The 23,265-nt window shown below is 45.5% G+C and overlaps 1 protein-coding gene across 2 annotated transcripts in view; it reads right to left on the bottom strand.

Annotated features, from left to right (window-relative positions):
• The window catches only part of LOC122550159 (vasoactive intestinal polypeptide receptor-like), a 95,397-nt gene that overhangs the window by 44,786 nt on the left and 27,346 nt on the right, over window positions 1-23,265 (bottom strand). For both annotated transcript variants that reach the window (XR_015757279.1, XM_043690842.2), the window contains exons 3-6: window positions 18,246-18,353; window positions 16,832-16,938; window positions 10,201-10,298; window positions 5,105-5,237 (exon numbers count right to left, since the gene is read on the bottom strand). Coding sequence is in view for 1 of the 2 variants with exons in the window: in XM_043690842.2 (XP_043546777.1) it covers window positions 5,105-5,237; window positions 10,201-10,298; window positions 16,832-16,938; window positions 18,246-18,353 (446 nt within the window). In the remaining variant the exon portion in view is untranslated. The remainder of the gene's footprint in view (window positions 1-5,104; window positions 5,238-10,200; window positions 10,299-16,831; window positions 16,939-18,245; window positions 18,354-23,265) is intronic.

Here is a 23,265-nt window from a genome sequence, read left to right on the forward strand (position 1 = left end):
CCAGGACCATCACCACCTGCCCCCCCCACCTCCATGGCCATCCAAACACCACCACCCCTATCGGTACACCTTGATGCTCGTGTGTATGCTACTTCCAAATCGTAAAAATATCAAAGGATTCACAGCACCGAAGGCGGCTACTTAACCCATTCAGTTTCTACTAGCTATTCAGTCTAACATCACCGTCTAGCTCTCGGTTTGTAACCTTGCGAACGAAGAACCACAAGTGCTCATCAACTCTGGTCTCCCTGCTGCAGGAAGGATGTTGTGAAACCTTTTTTAGAATCCCTACAGTGTGGAAACAGGCCCTTCGGCCCAACAAGTCCACACTGACCCTCCGAAGGGCAACCCACCCAGATCCATTCCCTTATCCTACGTTAACTCCTAACTAAGGCACCTAACCTATACTATGGGCAAATTCCCTAACCTGTACATCTTTGGATTGTGGGAGGAAACCGGAGCACCTGGAGGAAACCCATGCAGACATGGGGAGAATGTGCAAACTCCACACAGACAGTCACCCGAGGCGGGAATTGAACCCAGGTCCTTAGCGCTGTGAGGCAGCAGGGCTAACCACTGAGCTACCATGCTGCCCTTCTTGGGAGGGTTCAGAACATCTTTTACAAGGATGTTGCCAGGGTTGGAGGGTTTGAGCTATACGGAGAGGATGAACAGGCTGGGGCAATTTTCCCTAGAGTGTCGGAGGCTGAGGGGTGACCTTATAGAGGTTTATAAAATCCTGAAGGGCATGGGTATGGTAAATAGACAGAGGTCTTTTCGAGGGTAGGAGAGTCCAGAACTAGAGGGCATAGGTTTAGGGTGAGAGGGGAAAGATTTAAAAGGGTCCTTAAGGGCACCTTTTTCATGCAGAGGGTGGTGCGTGAGGTGCCAGAGGAAGTGGTGGGGGCTGGTACAATTGTAACATTTAAAAGACATCTGGACAGGTATATGAATAGGAAGGGTTTGGAGGGATATGGGCCGGGTGCTGGCAAATGGGACTAGATTAGGTTGGGATATATGGTCGGTGTGGACGAGTTGGACCGAAGGATCTTTTTTTTTTTTAGATTAGATTAGATTAGATTAGATTAGATTACTTACAGTGTGGAAACAGGCCCTTCGGCCCAACTAGTTCCACACCGCCCCGCCGAAGCGCAACCCACCCATACCCCTACATTTACCCCTTACCTAATACTACGGGCAATTTAGTATGGCCAATTCACCTGACCTGCACATCTTTGGACTGTGGGAGGAAACCGGAGCACCCGGAGGAAACCCACACAGACACGGGGAGAACGTGCAAACTCCACACAGTCAGTCGCCTGAGGCGGGAATTGAACCCGGATCTCTGGTGCTGTGATGCAGCAGTGCTAACCACTGTGCCACCGGATCTGTTTCTGTGCTGTATATCTCTATGACACTGTGGTGTTTTCTTGATGTGTTAAGGTTGAGACAGAGTTGCTGAGCATCTGCTCAATGTCAATAAACAGGTTTAAGGCCTTGGGATTTTTTTTGAAGTTGGAATAAGCGCACTTTGGGATTACTGTGTAAATTCTGATTGGCTTGCCATAGCCATGTATTATTAAATTCGAGAGGGCTCAGAAAAGATTTTACCAAGATTGTGGCAGGACTGGAGGGTTTGAGTTATCGGGAGAGGCTGGATAGGCTGAGGCTTTTTTCACTGGAGTGTAGGGGGTTGAGGGCTGACCTTATAGAGGTTTATAAAATTATGAGGAGCATAGATAAAGCGGATAGCAAAGGCCTTTTCTTTAGTTCAAAACTAGGGGGCATATTTTTTAAGGTGAAGGAGAAAAATTTAAAACAGGCCTGAAGGGCAACTTTTTCACAGAGGGTAGATTGAGTGTGGAACGAACTGCCAGAGGAAGTGGTAGATGCAGGTACAGTTACAAAAAGGGATATGGGCCAAATGCAGGCACGTGGGACCAGTTTAGTTTGGGAAACTTGGTCGGCATAAACAATTTGGACCGAAGGGCCTGTTTCCATGCTGTATTACTCTATGTTCTATGAACAGTAGAGCTCCCACAGGATCAGGATTTTTGTTTAACTTTCTGTAGCTGTTGGGGGTTTGGAAGCTCCTATACAACTCTCCCTGCTACAGAAAAACACTCGAGTTCTCTCTCTTTGAGTTTTCTCTTTACATTGTTCCTCCTGGATTGGAGAATTGCATGTGACAATCTACTTTACTGAATTTGCCTTTGCCAAGGGTGTGTTTATAGGAAATTACAATATTGGAACAGTTGAAGTTTAGTAGTTAAAATGTTCTATTATTGCATTAAGTTTTCCAATAGAGTTAAGCTATTCCAATTTTTCTTTTAGTTTGCATTCTAACTATATAGTGTAAGAATAAAGTGTGCTTTGTTTCAAGTCTGATAGTCTGACCAATCAAATTGTATCCGGAACACAATGCCTTACACTTGCCTTTAAAAAATAAGAAAAAGTTGCGCTCTAGGCCGTTTCCTTAATATACATTGAGGGGGTTCGGTCTGACCCATAACAAAGAAGAATGAGCTCGTGTCACAGAATCATTACTTATCAGAGGTAGGCCATTCAGCCAGTTGAGTCCTTACTGGTGGACAGTATTGTGAATGGAGATGAGGAGAATGCAGGATTTTCACAACAATATAGACAAGTTGGTGGAAGTGGATGGACAGACAGGGGGCAGGTGCAGTTCAATGCAGAGAAATGTGAAATGATTCATTTTGGGAGGAAGAATGTGGAGAGACAATATAGAATAAAAGCTACAATTCTGAAGTGGTAACAGGAACACATGATCTTGGATTGCTATGTATACAAGTCACTAAAGATGGCAGGACAGGTTGAGAGAGTAGTTAATAATGCACACAGTGTCCTAGGCTTTACTAATAGCGACAGAGAACAAGAGCAAGAAGGTGACGCTAGGACTTCTACAAGACACTAGTTTGCTCTCAGCCGAAAGTTTGTGTCCACTCTTTGCGCTGCACTTTGGAAAAGACTTTATTTATTCCTATCCATGAAAATAACAAGAACACAATGGCATAGATTTAAAGTAATTAGTAAAAGAAGCAAAATTGACACTTGCTTCTGTAGTCGAGAGTGTGGTGCTGGAAAAGCACAGCAGGTCAGGCAGCATCTGAGGAGCAGGAGAATCGATGTTTCGGGCATAAGCCCTTCATCAGGAACGAGGCTTGTGAGTTGGGGCTGAGAGATAAAGATTCCTGATGTCCGAAATGTTGATTTCCCTGCTCCTCGGATGCTGCCTGTCCAGCTGTGCTTTTCCAGTGCCACACTCGACTGACTTCCAGCATCTGCAGTCCTCACTTTCTTCTACTTGTTTATGCAGAGAGTAGCTTGGGTCTGGAATGTTCTGCCTGAGTGGAGGGTGGAGGCAGGTTCAACTGAAGCAATCAAAAGGGAATCTGACTATTACCTGAAAAGGAAGAACATGCAGGGTTACAGAGAGAAGGCAGGAGAATGACAATAAGGGAACTGCTTATTTCGGAGAGCTGGAACAGGCACGATGGATTGGACACACTCCTGCACTGTTACAATTCTGTGATGATACAGCAGATTCAATGGGTCAAATGGCCTAATTTTGCTCCTATATCTTAAATCCATAAGATTGCAAGTCTAGGTTCCATAATCCTGTACCTTCAGCTAAAGGAATCAGTTTTTCTATACCTACCTTATCCAAACTGCTGCTAACCTTGTACACATAAATCACTTCAATCTCCGTTGGACCAAAAATAAATTAGTAAAAAACAAATCAATGGCCCATACCCCCAGCTTAGTTCCTGGATTTGTCAGATTGGTGAGGTCATGCATTTATCAATGAGAAGGCATTTCTAGCCTGCAGTAATACTTTGTCATATCAGGGTATTCATACATTGAAGGTAGTTTAAAATCAGGGTACCATCCAGAAGACCTTTTTGTTTTTAAACACGTGGTAAATTGGCTTTGATGACAAGTATTATTTATGATTATTCTGATACTGAAGTGGTGAGTGTCTTGGTCTATTAAGACCAGGACAACATCCAGGCTTGGGATGATAAGTGGCAGCTAACATTTGTGCCACACAAATGCCAATCAATGATATCTCCTACTGACATTCAATAGTGTTGCCATCATGGAAGCTCCCCCTAATAATCCTGGGGGTTACCATTGACCAGAAACTCAACTGGACTTGTCACATTAACACAGTGGCTAAAAGAGCAGGTCAGAGGCTGGGAACACTGCAGTGAGTAACTCTAAACCCTGTCCACCATCTACAAGGCACAAGTCAGGAGGGCAATGGAATACTCACCACTTGGGTGCAGCCCCAACAACACCCAAGAAGCTTGACACCATCCAGGACAAAGCAGCCCACTTGATTGGTACCACATCCACAAACATCAACTCCTTCCACCACTGGCACTCAGTAGCAGCAGTGTTTACCAGCTACAAGATGCACGGCAGAAAATCATCGTGTCTCCTTAGATAGCACTTTCCAAACTCATGACCTCTGCCACTTAGAAGAACAAAGGCAGGAGATACATGGGAACACCACCAATTGCATGTTCCCCTCCAAACTAGTCACCATCCTGACTTGGAAATATATTGCCGTTCCTTCAGTGTTGCTGGGTTACTCTCTCCCTAAGGGCATTGTGGGTCAACCTTAAGGTCATGAACTGTCTGGGTCACCACCACTTCCTAAAGGCCAATTTGAGAGGTCAACTTGAATAGAGGTATAAAAGATGTTGAGAGGCATTGATAGAGTGGATAACTAGAGACTTTTTTCCCCCAAGGCAGAAATCTATACCACGAGGAGGCATTATTTTAAGGTAATTGGAGGAAGGTTCAGGAGAGATGTCAGAGATGGGTGCATGGAATGCACTGCCAGTGGTGGTAGTAGAGTCAGATACACTAGGGACATTTAAGCAACTCTTGGATAGGCACATGGAAAATAGTACAATGAAGGACATGTAGGTTAGTCTGATCTTAGAGTAGGATAGTAGCACAACACTGAGGGCCGAAGGGCCTGCACTGTGCTGAACTGTTCTATGTAATTAGGGATGAGGAATAAACGTTCGCTTTGCCAATGAGCGAGTGTGTTTGGCTACTTTTGACTTACCAAGGCCGTAAAGCAACGATCCGTTTCCTCAACTTCGAACAAGACAAGGTCTTTGATAAAGACAGCGATGGCTCTCAGGATGAAGGACATAAATAAATTCATGTGGATGTAATTCCGTGTACAGTGCAACTTCCTGCAGAAGAAAAATTAACAGTGATGGTGACATAAATGGCCCAAGATTGAGGAAATAATCAAAGAATAATAAAACTCATTACCAGAAGAGGTAATGATGGCAGATAACTGTACTACTGTCAACACATTGATGGATCCTGTTGTCCTCAATACCTCTCAATGGATGAATTGTGGTACTAGCTGATCCAGAACACTTTCTGACCCAGCTGTTGCCATTGTTTCATTCTCCCACCCAGGGGCGGCACAGCGGCCTCAGTGGTTAGCACTGCTGCCTCACAGCACCAGGGACCCAGGTTCAATTCCTGCCTCGGGTGACTGTCTGTGTGGAGTTTGCACATTCTTCCTGTGTCTGTGTGGGTTTCCTCTGGGTGCTCCGGTTTCCTCCCACAATCCAAAGGTGTGCGTGTCAGGTGAATTGGCCATGCTAAACTGCCCATAGTGTTAGGTACAATAGTCAAGGGTAAATATGGGAGAGGGGAATTGGGTCTGGGTGGGTTACTCTTCGGAGGGTCGGTGTGGACTTGTTGGGCCAAAGGGCCTGTTTCCACACTGTAGGAAATCTAATCTTAATTAACGTCCCACTGTTTCAATTGCAATCCTCTTAAACTGTGCGTTCTGCAGCCTATTGCCAAAGTTCGACATCCCTTGATCACGTGTAGCATATAAACGGCAATATATCTTAGAGGGGTTTTGCCCAGGGCTGAGGACTTTTAGCTACAAGGCTAAGCAGTGGAACACCAGTTTGCTGTAAAGGAGGCAGAGTAGAGATTTAAAGAAGCAAATCAAAATTAGGACAGAGGGATGGGGCAATGGGATGGAGTGGCCTCTTCTAATGCCATGAAGCATCCAATGCAATTTGATATAATTCTGTGTTGGGTGGAAATGATGCTGATTTTCAGGGAGAACTTGGAACAAGCAATACCCCAACAAGTGGCTGTTACACACTATGCCCCACATCAAGCCAAATGGATTTCCAACTTCCCAAATTCAAAAATCTGTCTCTAAGTAAAACACAAAAGCCTCGCCCATTTTTCTCAAGAGCAGCGATTGGCTCTCACGGTTACCAATCAGAGGATGATGGAGTTGCCCCTGTTTGAAAGCCCCTCTTGCTCTCATGGTGCACTGGTCATGTTCCTGTCGCTGGGACAGGAGATCTGGATTCCAATCCCAGCTACTCCAGAAGGGTGTCATATCACTCCGAATTATCGCCCCTGGTGGACGGATTGATTGTCCTCCTGAAGTGATCTCCTCATCTCTACAGTGGATGGGTGACACCCCATCCTGTCATTGAATCCGCACAATTAGTCATTTGGATATTTTACTGGGACACAAGTGGCAGTCTAGGCTGTCAGTGTCCCTATTCAAAGGGGTCAGCTCCAAACCTAATGTTTTCCTTTATCTCCTCACTTCCTCTTAGTCACAGAGTCATAGTCATAGATTCGGCTATAGTCCCAGTCCAGTCATAGAAGTAAACCATTCAGTCCATCGAACCTGGTCCACCATTCATTACTATGGAGTCTGCTCAGACATGACTACCACTGAAGGTGCATGAATTCTAATTTCCTGCACTTGTCCCATATCCTTGAATGTTATGATATTTGAAGTATTCATCCAAATATGTTTTAAAGGTTGTAAAGTTTCCAGCCACCACTACCTTCCCAGGCTATGCTTTCCAGATTCCCACCACCTGCATTTTTCCCCCAAATCCTCTCTGAATTTCCTGCATATTTTTTTACATTGCCCTCTTGTATTTGACCCCTCAATGAAGGGAATAGCTGCTCTCCATTCACCCCGTCCATACCCCTCAATCTTAGACACAACAATCATGTCTCCCTCAGCCTTCTCTGCTCCGAAGAAAACAATCCAAACCTATCTAAATGTCTTCCTATAGCTCACTTTCTCCATCCCAGGCAACACCCTGGTGGTACTATCTGATCCAGAACAATTTCTGACCCAGATGTCACCATTCTCTCATTCCCCCACCCATTAATGTCCCACTGTTTCAATTCCAATCCTCTTAAACTGTGCATTCTGCAGCCTATTGCCAAAGTTCCACATTCCATTATCACGTGTAGCATATAATCGGCAATATATCTTAGAGGGGCCAAATAACCCCCTCCAGTGCTATCACATCCCTCTATAGTGTGATGACCAGAACTACACATAGTACTCCAGAACACCAATGCTTTGCACAACGCCAACATTACCTCCTTGCTCTTATACTCTATGCCACGACTGATGAAAGCAAATGTCCCATATACCTGCTTAGCTTTCTATTCATGTGTTCTGCCAACTTCATTGATCTGTGAATAATTACTCCAAGATCCTTCTGTTCCTCTGAGCTACTCAACATCCTGCCATTTATTAAATACTCCCTCATCTTGTAGTTTCTTCCAAAGTTCCTCACCTTGCACCTATCAGGATTAAATACCATCTGACCAACCCATCTATATCTTCCTGAAACCTACAACCAACTTCTTCACTGTTAACCACTCTACCAATCTTCACCCTTAGCCAACTGTAGTACCCCTCAGTGCATGCGGAGAATTTCCATTTGTCATCTGAATGAGTCCTGATTCATTAAGTCAGAATCATACAGCAAAGAAATAGACCCTTCGATCCAACTTGTCCATGCTGATCAAGTTTCCCAAACTACACTAGTCCGACTTCCCTGCATTTGGCCCATATCCCTCTAAACCTTTCCTATTCATGTACCTGTCCAAATGTCTTTTAAATGTTGTAACTGTACCTGCATCGACCACTTCCTCTGGCAGTTCATTCCACATATGAAACACTATGTGAAAATGTTGCCAGTCAGGTCCCTTTTAAATCTTTCTCCTCTCACTGTAAAATTATGTTGTGTAGTTTTGACAGCCCCACTCATAGGGAAAAGACCTTTGCTATACACCCTATCCATAACCCTCATGATTGGATCAAACTCGATAAGGTCACCCCTCAACCTCCTACGCTCCATGGAGAATAGTCCCAGGCTATCTAGCCTCTCTTTGTAACTAAAATCCTTTAGTCACAGCAACATCCCCGTAAATCGTTTCTGCACCCTTTCTAATTTAATAACATCCTTCCAATATCAGGGTGATCAGATCTGTCCACAGTGGAGGCCTCACCAATGTCCTGTACAACTGCAACATGACATCCCAATTCAATGGTCTGAGCAATGAAGGTAAGTGCGCCAAACACCTTCTTCATTACCCTGTCTACCTGTGACCCCACTTTCTAAGAACTATGTACTTGCACCCTAAGGTCTCGGTGTTCAATAACACTCCCAATGGCCCCACCATTAACTGTCTAAGTCCTGCCCTTGTTGAGAAACCAAATTTTATTTGTTGCTATTCTTTTGTGGCTGAACAAGGACAGGTTTCAAGATTAAAATTGGAGCCAAGTTTCCCAATCTATCCCCTCATCCCTAGGCGTCATCGGAAAAGAAAACTTGTATTTACATAGCACCTTGCACCAGCCTGATGCACTCCCAAAGTGCTTCCCCAGCCCATCAAGTCTTTAACACTGTTATAGAGACAAACTGCATGGGAACAGACCCTTTGGTCTAATCAGGAGAAAGTGAGGACCTGCAGATGCTGGAGATCAGCCAAAAACAATTGTGGTGCTGGAAAAGCACAGCTGGTCAGGCAGCATGCGAGGAGCAGGAGTGTCGACTCTCCTGTCCAAAGTCAAAAATTGCAGTGCTGGAAAATATAGCTGATTGGGCATATCTGAGGAGTGTCGACTCTCCTGCTCCTCAGATATGCCCGATCAGCTATATTTTCCAGCACCGCAATTTTTGACTTTGGTCTAATCAGTCCATGCCAAACTAAACTCGTCCCACCTGCCTGTTCCTGGCCCATATCCCTCCAAACCCTTTCCTATTCATGTCCTTATCCAAATGTCTTGTCAAGTAAGAAAGGAAATATCACCTTAAGCAATAGGAGGAGAAGTAGACCATTCAGTCTTTCGGGCCAGGTCCCCCATTCAATACCATCATGGCTGATCTTCAGCTATAACTCCACTTTGGTATTTCCTCCCCATGCCCCTTGGTTCCTGGAGAGACCAGGAATCTATCTATCTATCCTATGTTAGCTTTAAACGTCTTCAAATGATGAAGCATACACAAATCTCTGGGGTAGTGAATTTCAGAGGTTCACAACCCTTGAGTGTAGAAACTCATCTTCAGTCCTAAATGATCAGCCCCTTACCCAGAGACAGTGCCCTCCCTTGACCCTTCCTGTTCTCGATTCCCCGGACAGTGGAAACAATCTCTCAGCATCTACTCTGAGAAACCCCATCACGATTTCATACGGTTCAGTGACATGGCCTCTCATTTTTATATAACATTTGAGAATGTAGAGGCAATTTGTTAAGAATCTCATCCCTGGGACAAATTCATTGAGTTGTCTCAGTAATGCATGTATATCTTTTGTTGAATGTGAAAACCAAAACGGCACTTTTCTTTGTATTCACTCATGGGATGTGGCTGTTGCTTGCTGGGCAGCATTTATTGGCCCACAGGGCAGTTAAGAGTCAACCACGTTTCTGTGGGTCTGGAGTCACATGTAGACCACACTAGGTAAGGAAGGCAGTTTCCTTCCCTAAAGGACATTAAAGAACCAGATGAGTTTTTATTCATGACAACTATTTCTGGGATTTAATCCCAGGAATTTTTATTGCCCCATCTGCCACAGTGGGATTTGAACTCGGGACCCCACAACACTGAGATCCTGGATTAACGGTCTAGCGATAAGACCACTCGACCATTGCCTCCCCTTCAGATGTGCTCTCTCCAAAACCCAAATGACTGTAGTAAGACCTCTCTATTCCTGCTAAAGCCTTGCAGACTCTCAAATTACAGATCACCAAAGGAGGCCATTTGGCCCATCATGTCTGCTATAGCCCTTCAAGTGAATACAAGTACCTTATGCCAAACTCTTATTTGTCCCCTTGTGATGTCCTACCTGAAAATGCAAAGGATAATTATCGCAGTTGTCAGGGCACAGAGGGACAAACTGTGCCCGATGGTGTAACCAGTCTTCACTGCTTGATAGAAATCCCTCTGTGGGGGTAAGAAAGAGGTATTTAGGTGATTAAGCAGGTCTCAGGTTTTGCTCAGCACTTACGCAGAAGATGCTAAGCATAAGCCCCACGTCTCCAAAGTCACCTGGTTCACATTCCACCCTCCTGCTAGGGGCTCGAAACACATGTGGCCGAATTATTGATAGCTACTGAAAATATAAAGTGCTGAAGGAGGCCATTTGGGCCATCATGTCTTTGCTAGCCCCAAAGTCCCCATACTCCAGCTCTCGCTCTCCAACTATGGGGTGGGGGCTCACGGTATTCCAAACACTTACAATCATCATGGGTTTGAGTCGACCATCATTTTAGTTTCCCACTTGCTTCTGTCCAAGACAAAACCCTCCTCCAGTCACATCTATGTTTCTTTTGCTCATCCACTGAATGTGCAGTCACTGGCTAGGCCAGCATTTATTGCCCATCCCGAATTGCCCAGAAGGCAGTTGAGTCAACGACACTGCTGTGGGTCTGGAGTCACATGTAGGCCAGACCAGGTAAGGACGGGAGATTTCCATCCCTAAGGGGACATTCGTGAACCAGTTGGGTTTTGACCAACAATTGATAATAGATTCATGGCCACCATTAGACCCTTAATTCCATGGTGAGATTTGAACCCGAGTCTCCTGAACATTAGCTGAGTTTCTGGGTTCAAATCCAGCCATGGCAGATGGGGGAATTAGCATTCAATTAAAATTAAGAGTCTACCAATGACTATGAAACCACTATCGATTGTCAGGAGAAGAGACATCTGGTCCACTAAGGACCTTGAGGGAAGGAAACTGCCATCCTCATCTGGTCATAGAGTCATATAGTGCTGAAACAGACCCTTCGGTCCAACTCATCCATGCTGACCAGATATCCTAAATGAATCTAGTCCCACCTGCCAGTACCCAGCCCATATCCTTCCAAACCCTTCCTATTCATATACCCATCCAGATGCCTTTTAAATGTTGCAATTGTACCAGCCTCCACCACTTCCTCTGGCAACACATTCCATACACGTACCACCCTCTGTGTGGTTTCCCCTTGGGTCCCTTTTAAATCTTTACCCTCTCACTTTAAACCTATGCCCTCTAGTTTTGGAGTCCCCTACCCTAGGGAAAAGACCTTGGCTATTCACTCTATCCGTGGCCCCTGTGATTAGATTAGATTAGATTACTTACAGTGTGGAAACAGGCCCTTCGGCCCAACAAGTCCACACCGACCCGCCGAAGCGCAACCCACCCATACTCCTACATTTACCCCTTTAACCTAACACTACGGGCAATTTAGCATGGCCAATTCACCTGACCCGCACATTTTTGGATTGTGGGAGGAAACCGGAGCACCCGGAGGAAACCCACGCAGACACTGGGAGAACGTGCAAACTCCACACAGTCAGTCGCCTGAGTCGGGAATTGAACCCGGGTCTCTGGCGCTGTGAGGCAGCAGTGCTAACCACTGTGCCACCGTGCCGCCCACTGTGATTTTATAAACCTCTAATAGGAGCCCTTCCTGAAGAAGGGCTTATGCCCGAAACGTCGATTCTCCTGCTCCCTGACCTGCTGCGCTTTTCCAGCAACACATTTCCAGCTATAAACCTCTAATAACCTGGTTTACATGTGACTCCACACCCACAGCAATGTTAATTTTTAGAAAGATTGGCCACCTTTGTCTGCCCTCATATGCAAAACCCCACCTGGTGTTCCTCGGTGCAGTGGTATTCAGCAACCACAGATAAAACACTCGAGAATGTTTCCACAGTACAATTCTCTTGTCGCTATCACGAAAACAGAGGGAAAATTATACAGGATCACTGAATCATCAACAGCTGTGAGTTTGCCATGGGAGCACTCCAGATAAAAATACTTCCTGGATAAAGAGCTCGGCTGTTCCAAGGTGTACCTCATTTATGAGCATGTAAAATTTACATAAATTTGACATTTTGAGTGTAAATGATTGCTGCCAGCGAGCTGCAGAAATGATCGTCACTGCAATAAATCGCTAAACTTCAGCTGCTAGTACTTTTTTTTAAAAAGGAACTGTTGTCCTGTGAAAATCTTTTGCTGGTCAGGTAGGGCTGGATTTCCACAGTTTGTATCCCCCCCTCTCCCTGATTACTGTGAGGAGAATGAGTCCTCAAGAATTTTAGAATGTGCTTAATTTGAGCAGTAGCTAACAGATTGACAGCACGAATTGAGTCAAACAGCACAGAAACAGACATTTTAGTCCAACTCATCCGTGTCGATCTTAAATACACCGAATCCCATTTGCCAGCATTTGACCCATATCCCCCTAAACCCTTCCTATTCATATACCAATCCAAATGGCCTTTTAAAAAAAATGTTGTCATTGTACCAGCCTCCACCACTTCCTCTGGCAGCTCATTCCATACACGTACCACCCTCTGTGTGAAAACGTTGCCCCTTATGTCAGTTTTAAATCTTTCCCCTCTCATCTTCAACCCATGTCCTCTAGCTCTGGACTCCCCAACCCCAGGAAAAAGACCTTGTCTATTTATCCTATCCATGCCCCTCATGATTTTGTAACCCTCTACAAGGTCACCCCTCAGCCTCCAATGCTCCAGGGAAAACAGCCCCAGCCTATTCAGCCCCTCCCTGTAGCTCAAACCCTGCAACATCTTTATAAATCTTTTCTACAGTTGGTGAAAGATCAGCATAGAAGGTGCCCATTCAGCTCCTGGTTTCTGATCTGGTTTTCTGAATGAGCTGCCAATTTCCTTGCCCAATTAAACCATTTCAAATGCTCATTATCTGAAATAAAAACAAGGCTAATTTGGATCTTGATTCAGCTGCGATTTATAACAAGACATCTTGAACCTTATCAATCCTCTACCTTTCTAAATTTTTTTTTTCTAACCTCTCCCTTCATTTGGTGATGGCCCTTGAATTTCTATTCTCTTGTCACTCACTGACTGATTAACAGTCTTTTCTTTAAGGAGCAGCTGTTCTTTTTAGCTTCCTTACTAACTTTCGCGATTGTCTCACACTATGTCGCCTCATGAAAGGAGCCTTTTTGTGTGCGCGCGAGCCCAGATCCCCAGGAGTAATAGTTGGTCATTCTCACGCCTGTTTGGCAGTGGCACAATTTGTTGAGTGCAATAGTCAGGCAAAACGGGCAGCCACCTAGAAGAGGCATTAAGACCCCAGCATTGTTCCAGAGGGACCTATGATGACCTCTGAAGAGATTGGCAGATGGGACTTTCCTGGTGAAGATGCGGCCTACAAAGTGGTCTCCTTCAGTACGATGAGACAACGATGTGGCCTACAGTCGTAGGAGCTGTGTTCTTGTTGGTCAACTACTGGGCTAGAACAGCACCAGCACATCCTCAATCTCCCACCCCACCAGCAAAACTCTCAACCCCCACCCCACCTCCGACAACTTTTCCCTCACCCTCTCACCACTCCCCTGCTCCCTGCTGCTGATAGAGCATTAAGCCAGATTCGTAAAGATTGAAGTTGCGTTAAGATCGGACAGATCATGGCTAAGTTAAAGCCGGAGGCCCAATTTGTGTTCTTAGGGTTCCCTTTTGAAGGGAAGGGAGTCTGCCATCCTTACCGCGTCTGACCCTGTGCATGCCTTCATGTAGCTGCAATCAATGACCAGTGTTGCTGAAATCCCATGAACATCCCTGAAAGTTGCCACCCAGGTCGATAGGCTTGTAATGAAGGCATATGGTGTGCTGGTGTTTATTGGTAGGAGAATTGGGTTTCAGAGCCATGAGGTCATGCTTCAGCTGTACAAGACACGGGTAAGGCCGCACCTGGAGTATTGCGTACAGTTCTGGTCACCGCATTATAGGAAGGACGTGGAAGCTTTGGAAAGGGTTCAAAGGAGATTTACTAGGAGGTTGCCTGGTATGGAGGGAAGGTCTTATGAGGAAAGGCTGAGGGACTTGAGGTTGTTTTCATTGGAGAGAAGGTTGAGAGGTGACTTAAAATCGAGATGTGTATGATAATCAGAGGGTTAGATAGGTTGGACAGTGAAAGCCTTTTTCTGTCGCTGGTGAAGGCTAACGCTAGGGAACACAGCTTTAAATCAAGGGGTGATAGACTTAGGACAGATGTCAGGGGTAGTTTCTTCACTCAGTAGTAGGAGCGTGGAACGGCCTGCCTGTAACAGTAGTAGACTCGCTGACGTTAAGGGCATTTAAATGGTCATTGAACATATATATGCATAATAATGGAACAGTGTAGGTTAGATGGGCATCAGATTAAGTTCACAGGTCAGCACAATATTGAGGGCCAAAGGGCTTGTACTGCACTGTAATGTTCTACAATGTGATAGGCGGGTCACCACTGGGTGAAGTGAATTTGGGAAGGTGGTTCACCATCATGGAGACATAGCTGGCTTCTGGTAAGATGCAACCCACCGAGATCACCTCGCATTATTCTGAACTCGAGACAACAGACTCAATGTCTCAGCACAAGCCCATTACACCAGAGACTAGCCTCGCACATCTCCTTTAAATCTTCCCCCTACTCACCCTAAAAACTTATGTCCCCTACTATTCGACATTTCCACCCATGGATAAAGATTCCGACTATCCACCCTGTCCACGCTTCTCAGTTTTATCAGGTCGCCCCCCACCTCATGCTCTAGTGAAAACAATCCAAGTCGAGAGTGTGGTGCTGGAAAAGCACAGCAGGTCAGGCAGCATCCGAGGAGCAGGAGAATCGATGTTTCGGGCAACAGCCCTCCATCAATAGGCTCACCCTGATGAAGGGCTCTTGTCCGAAATGTTGATTCCTTTGCTTCTTAGATGCTGCCTGACCTGCTGCGCTTTTCCAGCACCACACTCTCGACTCTGATCTCCAGAATCTGCAGTCCTCACTTTCTCCTGAAAACAATCCAAGTCTGTCCAACTTCTCCTCAATACGCTCCAATCCAGGCAACATCCTGGTCAACCACTTTTGTATCCTGATCAGAGCCTTCACGTCCTTCCAAAAGTGTGTGGACCAGCACACAATGCTCCAAATGTGGCCGAACTAAAGTCTGAAACAACTACAACATGACCTGCCAACTTTTATACTCAATTCCCTATCAGTTGAAGGCAAGTGTGCCATATGGCTTCCTTTAACTTTATTCATTGGTGTTGTCACTCTCAGGGAGCTATGCGTTTTTATCCCAAGATCCCTCTGTATATGCAATGTTCCTGAGGATCCTGCCATTTATTGTTTACTTTCCTCTTGTGTTTGACCTTCCAAAATGCAACACCCCATGCTTGTTCAGATTAAACTCCATCGGTCAGTTCTCTGCTCAACTTTCCAACTGATCTATATCCTGCTGTATCCTTTGACAAATTTCCTCACGACCAATAACTCCGCCAATTTTCATGCTAACTGCTGACTTACTAATCAGACCACCTACATTTTTCACCCAAATCATAATATATATAAAATCATAAATAATAGAGGTCTCTGCTCTGATCCTTGCGGAATACCACTGGTCACAGACCTCCAAATCAAAAAAACACCCTTGTTTTGGTGCCCTTATACTGGCATTGGAGGTGGTCCACAGAAGGTTTGATTCTGGGTACGTAGGGACTTTCTTTTGAGGAGAGGTTGAGCCTGTACTGACTACAGCTTAAACGAATGAGAGGTGACCTTACCCAAATATATAAATTCTTTGGGGACGTGACAGGGTAGATGTGGAGAGGTTGTTTCTCCTTGTGGGAGAGTCTAGGACCAGAGGGGGCAATCTCAGAAGGACGGTGTCACACATTTAAGACAGAAAGGAGGAGAAATTTCTTCTCAGAGGGGATTGAATCTGTGGAATTCTTTACCTCAGAGGGTGTTGAGGTTGGGTCGTTGGGTATATTCAAGGCGGAGACAGATTTTTAAATCAGGAAGGGAATCAAGGTTACGGGGAAAAAGGCAGGAAAGTGCAGTTGAGGATTATCAGCTATGATCTCATTGAATGGTGGAGTAGACTCAGTGGGCTGAATGACCTGCTTCTGCTCCTGTGTCTTATAGTCTTATCTGCAGGATTCTGGAGATAGCATGTATTCTAACCATTCTTGAGGTAAAGAAATTTCTCCTGATTTTCCTATTGGATTAGCTCGTGACTATTCTACATTGAAGAATTTCAGTTTTTTTTACTCCTCCTGAAGTGAGGGAAACTTTTCTAAATCTAGGCCCCCATTAAAATCTTTCATAATTTTAACCTGGCACTCTCATTTCTTGGGAAAACAATGGAAAGACTCCTCAAATATCATCTCTTATAAATCGGTTTGGATCCTTCTCTGCTGTTTCTTTATCCTTTTCACAAAATGGAGTCCAAAATGCCAAGGGCGGTTGAACCAAATTAAAACCCAGTCTCGCTTTAGCCAATTTGAAAGGATTCCTAGCTTGCAAATTTTAAAAATCAAATTAATTCGATTTGTTAAGTGGAGTGATAGTCCAGACCCCCCCGAACACCCTTCTTGTTGCCGTGGGATACCTGTCCTCTCAGGCTACCATTCGTAATCACTTAGTAAGCTGGGCGATGAAGAGCAGTAACAGAAAGCTGACAAACCTTCTGCACGGTTGGAGTGGTGTTGTTGTTGTTGTATCTACAGGCCAGGAAATAGGGGAGTGAGAGATTGGCCCAACCTTGCGTCGTGCAGTTCCTGCTGACATTGGCTGAAAGGCAAATGTTTTGCATGTTTTTATTATCTTAGGACAGAAACTGAGTTGTGTCACAATAAGTCGAACTTATATAGCGCCTTCAGTGGAGTATGAAAACATCCCCAAGGCACTTCATGGATCAGGAATAAGACAAAAGGATCCGGCCTGGGGACTTGAAGGGAGACATGCATTTACATGGCCTCAGGCAGTGCCAATTAATTAACTTCAAATTGTAGAGAGCACAGAGTCACAGTGGTCTACAACACAGAAAAGGGCCCTTTGACCCACACTGTCTGTGCCTGTCAAAAACAACCATTATAATCCCATTTTCCAGCACAGAGCCAAAAGTCTCAAGCAACAATATGATAATGATAACATGTTGACAACCAATCAGCAGCCTTTTCTCCTGCAGTATAAATTGTTATGATCATTTGAAAATTGGCATTCTTCTATGTGTGCAAAATGACAACATGTCTGTCTTTTCAGCAAGATTGAATGTGATAACAATTGGATAATCTGCCATGATGACAGCAGATGAAGGACGATATTGGCTGGAGAGTGTTAAAGAGCTCTACTTACACTGTCCTGCCCCTGATAGTTTGAATGGCCGGGATTTTTCAGAACAGGCATTGATAATCTTCCTAGTGGCAGCCTCTAAAATGGCTGACACGGTCACAATCAAGGATGGTGGGACGGTTCTGCTGGACCAATCAGCTGTGCAGCCTCATTAGGAGGCGGGGCCGGTATGGAGGCTGAAAGCTAAATGGGGACTTTAACATACAGTTGGCCACATATTTTGTTCGACCACCAAGAGAACACCTATGATAAAGTGCATTCACAACAGTGTCTTTCTTTCTGTCTCACTAGACAAAAAAATTTTAAAAAGTGTATAACCATGACTTGGAGGGAGAAAAAAAAAACAGAAAATGAAGGACCCGATTTGGCCCTAAACAAATAATAAAAAAAAAGGCAAATAGGAAGAGACCTCCATTTTGAGGTGTCCCCGATGGGGAGGCAGACATATTTTCCAGCAGCCCCTCCAATGGCAGTGCCAGTGGAGTATCCAGATGCCATAGCTTGCCAGGTCCTTCTACTGCATGCGTCACAATGTCAACTTTCACCAATTTGTGGATGTCAGCAATCCTTTCTCCTTGACAGAGTCTAAGGGCTTTATTTGGTTGTCAGTAGTGGAGGAAAATCGCGAGTGAACCTTAATAAGGAGAGGCTTGTTTCTTAAAGACAATGTTGATGATTTATCAATGTACATTAAGAAGTTAGACACGGAGATCTGTGGATGTTGGCCTTCACTCTGGGTTGGTTACCTTTGATGTCCAGGAAAAGTGCAGGCAGGAATGGACAAGGCATCACCACAACTTCCCCGACCTGAGCAGACGGCCAGCATGTGAGGTTGTCCCACATTCCTTGACATCCTGCAAAACAGAAGTATATATCCTCAAAAGTGAATCAAAATGGCTAGGTCTCATACAATGGACCTTAAAAGTAACAAAAACAACCGTGGATGCTGGAAATCATACATAAAGGAGACCCACTATGGCCATTCCCCTCACCATTAAGTATATTGTTTTGGTTACTGCTTTGGTGGGGGGTGGGGGTGATGATCTACCAGAGGAAAGCCATAGTGGTCAGTTCTCTGGCACTGAGCCTGACACTGTGGCCCAGAAGGGAAGGGGGCAGAATAGAAAAGCGCTAGTGGTAGGAGACTCAATAGTTAGGGGAATCGACAGGAGATTTTGTGGTCAGGATCGGGATTCCCAGAAGGTGCGTTGCCTCCCTGGTGCCAGGGTCCGGGACGTCTCCGATCGGGTGTATAAGGTTCTAAAAGGGGAGGGCGAACAGCCAGAAATCATGTTACATATTGGCACCCATGATATAGCCAGGAAAAGGATCAAGGATATAACAAGTGATTTCAGGGAGTTAGGGTGGAAGCTGCAGAGCAGGATGAACAGAGTAGTGTTCTCGGGTTTACTACCGGTGCCACGAGATAGCGAGGCGAGGAACAGGGAGCGGGTGCAGCTTATTACGTGGCTGCGCAGCTGGTGTAGGAGGGAGGGCTTCAGATATGTAGATAATTGGGATGCCTTCTGGGGAGGGTGGGACCTGTACAAGAAGGACGGGTTGCATCTGAACTGGAAGGGGACCAATGTTCTGGGTGGAAGGTTTGCTCGAGTTGTTCAGGAGGGTTTAAACTAGTATGGCAGGGGGGTGGGAACCTGAGCTGTATACCAGAGGTGAGAGTTGATGGAGATGAGGCAATAGCAAGAGGTAGTGCAGCCAGTGGAAGGAATTTCCTGGGAAAGAACCAAGGGATGGGTTAAAGTGCGTTTGTTTTAATGCAAGGAGTATCAGGAATAAAAGTGATGAGCTTAGAGCATGGATCAGTACCTGGTGCTATGATGTTGTGGCCATAACAGAGACATGGGTTTCTCAGGGGCAGGAATGGTTGCTGGATGTTCCAGAGTTTAGAACATTTAAAAAGAATAGGGAGGGGGGGGGGGATAAAAAAAAAAAAGAGGGGGTGTCGCACTGCTAATCAGAGAGGGTATCATAGCTACAGAACTTACCATTGTCAAGGAGGGTCTGCCTACTGAGTCAGTATGGGTGGAAATTAGGAACAGGAAGGGAGCAGTCACCTCATCAGGGGTTTACTTCAGGCCCCCCAGTAGCAGCAGGGAGATTGAAGAAAGCATTGGTCGGCAGATTTTGGAAAAGTGTGAATGTAGTAGGGTTGTTGTAATGGGTGACTTTAACTTTCCCAATATTGATTGGAACCTCCTTCGAGCAGATGGTTTGGAAGGAGCTATTTTTGCAAGGTGTGTTCGGGAGGGTCTCCTAACTCAGTACGTTGACAGGCCGACGAGGGGAGAGGCCATTTTGGATTTGATGCTCAGCAATGAGCCGGGGCAGGTGTCAGACCTTGCGGTGGGAGAGCATTTTGGTGATAGTGACCACAACTTCCTCACATTCTACATAGCTATGGAGAAGGAGAGAAGCAGGCACAATGCGAGGATATTTAATTGGGGAAAAGGAAACTATGATACTATCAGACGTGAGTTGGGAAGCATGGACTGGGAGCAATTGCTCCATGGAAAGGGCACTATAGACATGTGGAGACTGTTTAAGGAACAGTTGTTGTGAGTGATGCATAAATGTGTTCCTCTGAGACAGGCAAGAAGGGGTAAGATAAAGGAACCTTGGCTGACGAGAGCAGAAGAGCTTCTAGTCAAAAGAAAGAAGGCAGCTTACGTAAGGTGGAGGAAGCAAGGGTCTTGCTCAGCTCTAGAGGATTACAGGCAGGTGAAGAAGGAGCTCAAAATGGTCTGAGGAGAGCCAGGAGGGGGCATGAAAAAGGCTTGGCAGGAAGGATTAGGGAGAATGATGTTTTACACATGTGAGGAATAAGAGAATGATCAAAGAAAGAATAGGGCCGATCAGGGATAGCATAGGGAACTTGTGTATAGAGTCTGAGGAGGTAGGGGAAGCCCTAAATGAGTTTTTTCCTTCTGTCTTTACTAAAGAAAAGGACCTTGTAGTGAATGAAACCATTGAGGAGCAGGTAAGCATGCTGGAACAGATAGAGGAAGCTGATGTGCGGAAAGTTTTGACAAACATTAAGATTGACAAGTCACTAGGGCCAGACCAGATTTGGGAAGCGAGAAATGTGATTGCTTCGCCACTTGCGAAGATCTTTGCATCCTCGCTCTCCACCGGAGTCTACCTCAAGGAAGGAAATAGGGAAATCCCCGGCAATTACAGACCAGTCAGTCAGTCTCGTGTCTGTTGTCTGCAAGGTGTTAGAAAGGATTCTGAGGGATAGGATTTATGACCATCTGGAAGAGTATGGCTTGATTAAATGCAGTCAGCACAGCTTTAAGAAGGGCAGGTCATGCCTCACAAATGTTATTGAGTTCTTTGAGGATGTTACTAGACAAGTTGATGAGGGTCAAGCGGTGGATGTGGTGTATATGGACTTCAAGGCATTTGATACAGTTCCCCATGGTAGTCTCGTTCAGAAGGTCAGGAGGAATAGGATACAGGGAAATTTAGCTGTCTGGATACAGAATTGGCTGGTCGACAGAAGACAGCAAGTGGTAGTGGAAGGAAAGTATTCTGCCTGGAAGTCAGTGGTGAGTGGTGTTCCACAGGGCTCTGTTCTTGGGCCTCTACTCTGTGTAATTTTTATTAATGACTTGGATGAGGAGATTGAAGGATGGGTTAGCAAGTTTGCAGACGAAACAAAGGTTGGAGGTGTCGTTGACAGTATAGAGGGCTGTTGTAGGCTGCAGCGTGACATTGACAGGATGCAGAGATGGGCTGAGAGGTGGCAGATGGAGTTCAACCTGGATAAATGCGAAGTGATGCATTTTGGAAGGTTGAACTTGAAAGTTGAGTACAGGATTAAAGACAGGATTCTTGGCAGTGTGGAGGAACAGCAGGATCTTGGTGTGCAGGCACATAGATCCCTTAAAATTGCCACCCAGATGGACAGGGTTGTTAAGAAAGCATATGGTGTTTTGGCTTTCATTAACAGGAGGATTGAGTTTAAGAGTCGGGAGATCTTGTTGCAGCTCTATAAAACTGGTTAGACCGCACTTGGAATACTGTGTCCAGTTCTGGTCGCCCTATTATAGGAAAGATGTGGATCCTTTGGAGAGGGTTCAGAGGAGGTTTACCAGGACGCTGCCTGGAATGGAGGGCTTATCTTACGAAGAGAGGTTGACTGAGCTCAGACTTTTTTCACTGGAAGAAAGGAAGAGAGGGGACCTAATTGAGGTGTACAAGATAATGAGAGGCATAGATAGAGTTGATAGCCAGAGACTTTTTCCCAGGGCAGAAATTGTTAATACGAGGGGTCATAGTTTTAAGCTGTTTGGCGGAAAGTATAGAGGGGATGTCAGAGGCGGGTTCTTTACGCAGAGAGTTGCGAGAGCATGGCATGCGTTGCCAGCAGCAGTTGTGGAAGCGAGGTCTGTGAGAAGATTTGTAGCTCGGGTGCTCGTTGTTGTAGTTCTGTTCGCCGAGCTGGGAATTTGTGTTGCAGACGTTTCGTCCCCTGTCTAGGTGACATCCTCAGTGCTTGGGAGCCTCCTGTGAAGCGCTTCTGTGATCTTTCCTCCGGCATTTATAGTGGTTTGAATCTGCCGCTTCCGGTTGTCAGTTCCAGCTGTCCGCTGCAGTGGCCAGTATATTGGGTCCAGGTCGATGTGTTTGTTGATAGAATCTGTGGATGACTGCCATGCCTCTAGGAATTCCCTGGCTGTTCTCTGTTTGGCTTGTCCTAGAATAGTAGTGTTGTCCCAGTCGAATTCATGTTGCTTGTCATCTGCGTGTGTGGCTACTAAGGATAGCTGGTCATGTTGTTTCGTGGCTAGTTGCGAAACCACTACTCGTTGCCTTCTTACAGAAAGCCAGTTCCTAATCCAAACTGTTAAATCACCCTCAATTCCATGCCTCTGCATTTTCTCCAACAGTCTACCATGTGGAACCTTATCAAAGACTTTACTGAAGTCCATGTATTCCACTGAAAATGTGTTGCTGGAAAAGCACAGCAGGTCAGGCAGCATCCAAAGAGCAGGAAAATCGACGTTTCGGGCATGAGCCCTTCCCTGAAACGTCGATTCTCCTGCTCTTTGGATGCTGCCTGACCTGCTGCGCTTTTCCAGCAACACATTTTCAGCTCTGGTTCCCAGCATCTGCAGTCCTCACTTTCTCCTATAGGAATAGGGAAGTCTTACTACAACTGTACAAGGTGCTGGTGAGACCACGTCTGGAGCACTGTGTTCCTTTATTTAAGAAAATACATTATTCATTCCAGGCAGCTCAAATAAGATTCACTCGGATGATCCCTGGTTATGGAGGGAGTGTCTTAGGAGCAAAAGTTAAACAGGTTGGGAGTTTATTCACTGGGGTTTAGAAGAATGAGAGGGGATCTCACTGAAACGTATTGGATTCTGAAGGGCTTGACAGGGTCAATGCTGAGAGGAGGGCAGAGCCTCAGAATGAAGGGGCATCAACTTAAGACGGAGATGAGGTGGAATTTCTTCCCTCAGAGGGTGGAGTGTCTTTGGAACACCTTGCTGTGGGGAAGGGTCCTTGTGCACGTTTAAGGCCGAGATAGAGAGATTCTTGATCAGTCAGGGAAAGGGCAGGAAGGTGGACGTGAGGAACGTTGGATCAGCCGTGACCCTGTTGAATGGTGGATCAGGCTCAAGGGGCTGAATGGCCTTCTCCTGTCCAGATTTCTTGTTCTTAAAACAGTAGGCCTTAAGAACAGAACAAACAGGAGGAATAGACCATTCGGTCCATCGGGCTTGCTCTGTCATT

The sequence above is a fragment of the Chiloscyllium plagiosum genome, unplaced genomic scaffold, assembly GCF_037043375.1.
Source record: "Chiloscyllium plagiosum isolate Xiang-an unplaced genomic scaffold, Cpla_swu_hap1 HiC_scaffold_5, whole genome shotgun sequence".
Taxonomy (NCBI): Eukaryota; Metazoa; Chordata; class Chondrichthyes; order Orectolobiformes; family Hemiscylliidae; genus Chiloscyllium; species Chiloscyllium plagiosum.